The sequence below is a fragment of the Eleutherodactylus coqui genome, chromosome 5, assembly GCF_035609145.1.
Source record: "Eleutherodactylus coqui strain aEleCoq1 chromosome 5, aEleCoq1.hap1, whole genome shotgun sequence".
NCBI classification, from domain to species: domain Eukaryota; kingdom Metazoa; phylum Chordata; class Amphibia; order Anura; family Eleutherodactylidae; genus Eleutherodactylus; species Eleutherodactylus coqui.
The window spans coordinates 232698897-232706670 of record NC_089841.1 but is presented as its reverse complement, the minus strand read 5'-3'; the positions used below and the strand labels follow the sequence as shown (position 1 = coordinate 232706670).

The 7774-nt window shown below is 38.6% G+C and overlaps 1 protein-coding gene across 1 annotated transcript; it reads left to right on the top strand.

The window, feature by feature from the left end:
* The first annotated feature begins 435 nt into the window (after positions 1-435).
* On the top strand, positions 436-6466 carry TAL2 (TAL bHLH transcription factor 2). The gene is made up of 2 exons (XM_066605019.1): positions 436-478; positions 6096-6466. The coding sequence occupies exons 1-2, from the start codon at positions 436-438 to the stop codon at positions 6464-6466; spliced, it is 414 nt and encodes a 137-aa protein (XP_066461116.1).
* Positions 6467-7774: the final 1308 nt, after the last annotated feature.

The following is a 7774-nucleotide window of genomic DNA, read 5'->3' as shown; positions in this document are numbered from 1 at the left end:
TTGTGAATTTTGCCCACGTTTTCCCTTCCAGGGTGCCCTCACCAGAAGAAGAGCAGCATCTTAGTTTAATGTTACAGGTTTTTGAAGAAGAGAATAGTGTTGCTGAAACTTCATCTATACCGTATGTCATTTTCAACATTGAAATTGAAACACTAAGTAGGAAAAGTCATGGAATTATGGAAATCACAGGATCAGTAGATATGTTAAAGATATGCAGATGCTAAAAAAATGGAAACAAAATATTCAAAACATCTTGATTTGTTCAGGATCACGTATGAGAGCCACATGCAGAAATACACGCACTTACGCCTTGGCATGCTATAACTGAGGTTATTAACAGTTGTCTGAAGATTGTTCTGCCATGCTGACTGCACTTGGGCACACAAATCATCAAGATGTGTTGCTGGCAGCTCTCTTTGAAATTACTGAGCAATGATGTCTCAGATGTGCGTGGTGGGAGACACGTTTGAAGGGCATGGTAAGCATGTTTAGGCAACGTGGGCTGCTCATAGATGCACGAGCAACATGCAGCCTGGCGTTGTGTCGAAAAACGTCTCCTGAGACACTTCAGAGAAATGGCCATATTGGTGGTTCCAGGACCAAATCAATAAAATGCTGAGCTGTTCGTGTACCTGGAATAAAGATTAGAGGGGTCCGGCTACCATACATCATGCCACTACACATCATAATCCTGGGAATAGGACTGGTGTGACATCTCCCACGAAGGCCTTTTCATATCATTGCCCATGTGGTCTCCAGATCAATCTCCAGCTATTACTACACCCAAAACAAAAGTAGGGCTCATCACTGAAGAGGATGGACCTCCATTCCAGCCTCCCTTGCTGTCTTGCTCTGTACCATGCTAGCCTTTGACAATGGTGATGTGAGGTCAATGGAACACTTGGGTTTTTCCCCAGATGTCCAACTAGGGCTAAAGGGTGAAAGAGTTGTGGGTACCATACAATAACTAAAATTATAACTTCTTTTCTTCAACATAGAACTCTATAGGTGAAAGAAACTCCTAACCGTGTAGAAGTCCAGCTGAAGAATTTGTTTGGTGACAATTTGCCCTCTTCTTTGACATCACTTCCTGCTCTGCAGCTATTGGCTGAAGTTGTACCTCACAGATTTCCTGTGGCTCCATTGTACCAAATTATTAATTGACTTTTAATTAATTTATCTTCTGCATATACAGAATTTAACGTTAAAATAGTCTTTCTAGAAAACCTGCATCAGACATGATATCATACCCACCACACCATATCCTAGCCCACAGTGTTCCCCATGCCTCCTTTAACTTCATTTTCATAAGGAACCTTTCACAAGGGATGGAATTAGTCCATGCGGACGTTTCTGCGTCACAATGTTATCCTTATGGGGCTTGAATCCCACACCTGTTAAAATTTGTGCGTCTTTACTTCAAAAACGCAACATTAAATTCTGCAGTAGAAAAGCTTTCTGCTGCGGAATTAAGGACGTCTTACGGAATTGTTGTTGTGGATTTTAACCCTTTCCAATCCAATTTGTATTCTGGTTTTCCTAGGGGGCTTATTCTTTTTATGCCCTTATACAACAGCGCTATATGCTGGCTAAAGCCAGTACTGCATGAGGTGACACATTGGATAGGCTCCGACAGCAGAGAGGCTGGCAATATACAGTAAGAGAACCCCGGCGGACGTCTTCCAACATCGGAGCTGTACAGCCTTAAATCATAATGTCTTTAGACGTCAGACAGTGGATTGGAAAGGGTTAAGATAAAGGAGATGTTCCGCAATTAAAGTCTGTGTAAAAAATTGCTAGAAATTCCATAAAATGATCTGCAGTACATATTCCGCAGTTAAAACGCAACAAAATCTGCATTTGTGCTGCGTCTTGCAGACAATTCCGTCCCGTGTGAATGGTCCCTAAGAGAATAATCTATTTTCCGTGTGCGTACAACGTGTATAGATCATTGTAACTAGTGAGCAGAGCGCGGGAGGCACCGGATACAGTTCTCAGTAGAAGTGCCTGCTGGGAGATGCTGCACATGGTACCATGTAGAGCAGTAAGCAGCATGTCACAAGCTAAACAGTAAAGTAATGTGTAAATGCATTTGCTATTTACTTTGTCCCAATGGTCCCTCGATATTAATCCGCTGCTGGGGACCCTCAGCAATTAGTTGTAACATTGGTAGAAGCTGGCGGCAAGTGTTCATTTTCCCTACAGTTCCGCAAAAGGGGAAATGAAGCATTATATAATAATTATATGTTGCCCATTGAAATCAATCAACGTATTGAGTAATGTATGCATATACCGGATCTTTCAGAGAGAGGGAAACTCATTGGGGCAGATTTACTAAAGCTAACAGACAGGGCAAAGTCGTCTTAAAATGTGCCTAATTTATCAAACTAACTCATGCTGGATGATAAAACTGGCGCCCCCTAGACACGTTTATTGCAGTTTATCCCAACTATTAGTGGCCGAGTGCTGCATTTACATGAAACGATAATCAATCAATTTTGCTCGTGAGCCGATGACTGTATGACGAATGAGAATCATGCAATTCTCATCCAGTTTCGGCCGGCATAAAAATCAGCCCGGCCCGTGCACTTGTTGGGCAGTACAAACACCGATTGGGGGATTCTTGGCCCTTGTATAAGGGGCATTAGTTTACGCCAGTTTTGTGCCAAAGTATCTAAAATACGTAATAAATATGGAACTATACAAGGCATGTAAGACAGCTTTGTGGTGCAATTTGCAGAAGTGAGTCTGCCACATGGCGGCTGTTCTCTGTTGAGGCTGATTGAAGGTATCAAATAAGAGACTCTTCTCTATTGGTCAACTATATCTTAGCTGCAGTGGTTGGTAAGGGGCTTATTATCGTTAAAGCCCAGATCATTTATAGTTTATTGCTGGAGGGGGCTTTATTCAGTTTGAAGTCAAGGCTCCTTTAATAGAGAAAAAAATCATGTCACTGCCCTATCCTTGTATCTAAATGCCCTAGCAAGTGCTGAGTAATTTGCCCCCCTCCAGCATCCTGCTCCTGGGGCGCTTGCCCCATCAACCACTGCCCAGCTTACAAACTGTCATGTACCTGAGTAGCTTGCCCTATTTGGTATACTAGTATGGATACTTTTGGACACAGGAGAGATAGTCATTATGTGAATGCAGGTAAAACACGTCAGTCCCTTTCAGACGCCCACCTATTCACACTGAACAGGCCATCATTCATAGATGAACGACTGCTTGTTTACGCTGACTAGTCGCTTTAGTTTCAGTAAGCTGAAGCAACTAGCCATTAATGAGTGATTTCTCGCTCAGCATCCTGCCAGCGTTTACATGGAATGATTAGCGTTCAGTTTTGCACAATCCAGCGATATACTGAATGCTAATTGTTTTGTGTAATAGGGCCATTAATGAGTAGCAATGCACAGCGATCAGCATATTGGCCTCCCAACACTACACTATGGCCTTTGGTTCAGTTTAGACTACGGTGCTCTTTGCAAGAGGTTTATATGTTGCTTTTGGGATCATTTATGAAAATCAATAAGAAAATTAGCTATAAATCATACCAAAAAGTTGAGCGCTGTTGGTACCCTAGGCTACCTACCCACGGTCGAGCACGATATCATGCTCGCAATGTGCACTTTTTCTGCAATGCTAGGCGATTTTATGTCAAAACTGCCTCTCATCGCTAGCGATCACCCGGTGCGGCTTTCAGCCATGTTGGAGGATCGGCAAGTGTTTCCCATTTTTCTCAATACTGGAAGAAAAAGTCAATGGGGTCCGTTCAGTGCTGTTCTGTTCCATCATAAGACGGATACGTTTATCCAGGGGGTTCCCCTCTCCTGCTCCCCGAACGGAGCAGAAAACCGGACTCCGACGCAGATGTGAAAGCAGTCTAACTGCCACTTTTGGCATAAAAGCAAGTGCAGTAATAAAAACGATCATGTATTAATGAAACTTATTAATTACAGTACATGAGGAACAAATGCAAACACAACGTACCAATTCATATCTTATTTCATATTTGGATTGTAGTAAACCTCCTCTATTTTATTATACACAGCATTAGAAGAAGTCGATATATAAATCCATTCTCTTCCACTATGCTGCTGATACAAGAGGTTCTTCCATTGACTATAGACCTACAAGGGCACCCAGTATACAGTACCTGTGCAGCGTAGGATACATGGAAGGGAGGGGCTTATGTGGACCGCTGATCTCCCAGGAGGAGAGGAAATATGCAAGCATCTCTGGGACCAGCAGTGACACGCGTCGGACAAAGGGGCAGACTTCTTATAAATGAGACTGAGGGCTCCACATTCAGTGCGTGACACTATTCAGACGTTGACAGGGCTGCCTGGATACAACTGCTGATTCTGTTCCAGAAGATTCAGAATGTTCAACTTGATTCTCTAAGAACAAAAGCTTATCATACTAAGAATTTCACTAGGACCTTCAAGGTGAGTGTCGGTTATTGTATATGTAGGCATTATAGGCGGTTTTGTCTGCATTTATGTTCGTGTCTCTTTGTGCTTCATTCTTCTTCATTCCTATATACAAAAACTGTAACGCTGCATGATACTGTATAATAGCATTTAGGATTCAGCTGTGGGGGCTGCAGATGCTTTTCGTTCTTAGTCACATACTATCTATCTATCTATCTATCTCATATCTATCTATCTATCTATCTATCTATCTATCTATCTATCTATCTATCTATCTATCTATCTATCTATCTCATATCTATCTATCTATCTATCTCCTATCTATCTATCTATCTCATATCTATCTATCTCATATCTATCTATCTATCTATCTATCTATCTATCTATCTATCTCATATCTATCTATCTATCTCTCTATCTATCTCATATCTATCTATCTATCTCTCTCATATCTATCTATCTATCTCTCTCATTTCTATCTATCTATCTCTCTCATTTCTATCTATCTATCTATCTATCTATCTATCTATCTATCTATCTATCTATCTATCTATCTATCTATCTATCTATCTATCTATCTCTTATCTGTCTATCTATCTCATATCAATCTATCTACCTATCTATCTGTCCTTCGTTTGGCTTTATGTTATAATTCTACACAATTGCAAATTCTAATTAGAATTATTTAACAACGATTTTCATGCAATCTGGTCTTAAAATAAATGTTGACAACTTTTATTGTGTTTACATTTGATCCATGCAATCATTTCCTATTACACCCTAATTTTTTAAAAATAGCTAAACATGGGAAATATACAATATTTTCAATGGAATCTATTATTCAAAGTCATCTTTCCTGTGAGAACATTTGCTGCAGTCAAGTCTTTAGATTAAAAGCACTAAATATCTACCAATTAACCAATTTAGATGTGCTCCGTAGGTAACATCAATTATTTTTGAGTTTTCTTGATATTCAATATAACCAAGTGTCTTTCAGACCTTGTTTGTGGCTCTAGGCTATTCTATTATCAAGACAGACCCCATTCTGAAATTATATATATATATATATATATATATATATATATATATATATATATATATATATATATATATATATATTATACACATATACATACACATATATCTATTTATCTATCTATCTATAGATGTTGTTTTTTATGCTTTAGTTCCTGATGTGGTTTAAATAAGCTAATTTTTAATATTCTAGTTAGTAATTTCTTTAGAGACTTGTTAGATCGTACGGTAGTATATTACCTTACAGTCATGTAATACCCCCACACCAGAATGTGCCTTCTAAGCCATATTAACAAAAGGCTAATTGAGTTGCGAACTGTTAAAAAAAAATGTTGCTTTTCATTTTTAGTCCCTTTTAGACACAAAATAACAATTAATTAAAAAAAATAACAAGCAATGGTTACATTACTCTAAATTCGGTTGGAAATGTATTTGCCCCATATCTACGTAGTAGAAATGAACGCTTCTACTTGGATATCTGTGTATTTTGAATAGTGATACAATATGGGCTCCTTATGGCTCCAGCAAGCACTTAGAGCTTCAAATTGTATAATTTTTTCTGTATTCCCATTCTTCTTCTTTGATGGACATAAACGCTTACAGTTCATTATGTTTAATCATTTCTTGCAGCCCGACCCTCCAGGAAAATGACCCGCAAAATCTTCACCAACACCAGAGAGCGGTGGAGACAACAGAATGTCAATAGCGCTTTTGCCGAGCTGAGGAAACTCATTCCTACTCACCCACCTGACAAAAAATTAAGTAAAAATGAAACTCTAAGACTGGCTATGAGATATATCAATTTCCTTATCAACATACTTGGAGACGAGGCTATAACAACCGCCGGAGCAACATCTCAAACAACTATTTTGGGCATTTTTGAACCTGAGCCGCCATTGTCAAGTATACAAGAATGGACTATGATGGACCACTGCAGTGACTCTTCTCCCGGAACAAGCAGTGATACACAGGACTGCTGGTCAATAGTCCACTCTCCATAGGACTGCCTAATTGGGTCAGATTTACTTGTCTGTGAATAATTTTGTGTTTCTACGTGTGTACCTTCTGTATTTATACAGTAATTTAATAACGATTTTGATATTTTCGAAAACGCTAGTTAACATTGGAAGACCCTAGAAAAATAAGGTTTTTGGGCTGCCGGAATTAGTTTAACGCAGTCAAGACTGATGTAGAATAAAAGGTGCTATAATATGCAGCTTGTGAACTTTGTGGGATGTTACTGTCAGCAATCTATATTATGGGAAATGTATATACCGAAAATATACTGTTGTATGTCATAACTAAGATTATACTGTACAAGCATTTCCTCTAAAACTCTGCAACTTAATGAACTCTAGCAATATATCCACGCTATACAAGTTGCCAACCTGATGAAATGTGCGTTCTCCATCACCATGAGGATCGGTAATAGAATCTAACACCCATGAAAAAAAAAAACGTACCCTTATTACCGGATTATATATGCTGCACGATGCAGATTTTTCATCTAAGCTTATCCAATATGGATATAAAACAGCCACAAGGAAAGGAAATATCTTGTGATTGTATTCCATTAGCAATGCCATTAGTATAAACACTTTGGAGAACTTATCCCAAATGATCCCACTTATCTCAAACAGATTAGGTATGTAATGGTCGATATATATTTTTTTTCTTGCTTAATATATATATATATATCATAACTTATTCCTATGTTACTGATTTGAATGGTGCTCATAGCATTACTCTTCATATGTATAGCACTTACATTACACGTTTAGAGCCCTTGTTTTTTTTGTTCAACAACTATAGGGTTAAAGAAAAATTTACAAAAAAAAATTTTTTTTGTTTTTTGGATCTCTATGTTGACTAATATTGTTAAAAAAATGCTAAAAAGTTATCTTCTCCTTTGAAATCTTGGTAAAGCCTTGTACAAGTATTAAGCGATTCGTCTTCCAATAGTTTGTGTTGATACGACAAATACAAATGGATAGAGGGGGGCAGCGCAGAACTTTGGAGATCTATGAAGGAGAACTCTCATCCTTGGTTTGGCATTCATGATGAGAAGCCGCATTCTGACTTGTTATCATTTACTCTGACTAACACAAGGTTCCCCCTGACGGCGCATCATAAGTTTCTCATATTTTGCTCATTTCGGTGTGTAAATTGGAATTTTAAAATGATGAATATTAATATTTCAGCGAACATAAATCTAGGAAATGGGGCTCCCACTGACACCTGAAATGAAAGCAATCGATCTATATACCCAATGACGAATTCCAGATGCAGATTGGCTGCTTCCTTTTTAA

Bases quoted from the DNA above. Each gene is read 5' to 3' on its own strand.
- TAL2 (XM_066605019.1), top strand. From the start codon at position 436: ATGTCTCAGATGTGCGTGGTGGGAGACACGTTTGAAGGGCATG. The intron at 479-6,095 runs GTAAGCATGTTT...CATTTCTTGCAG, and splicing joins AGACACGTTTGAAGGGCATG to CCCGACCCTCCAGGAAAATG.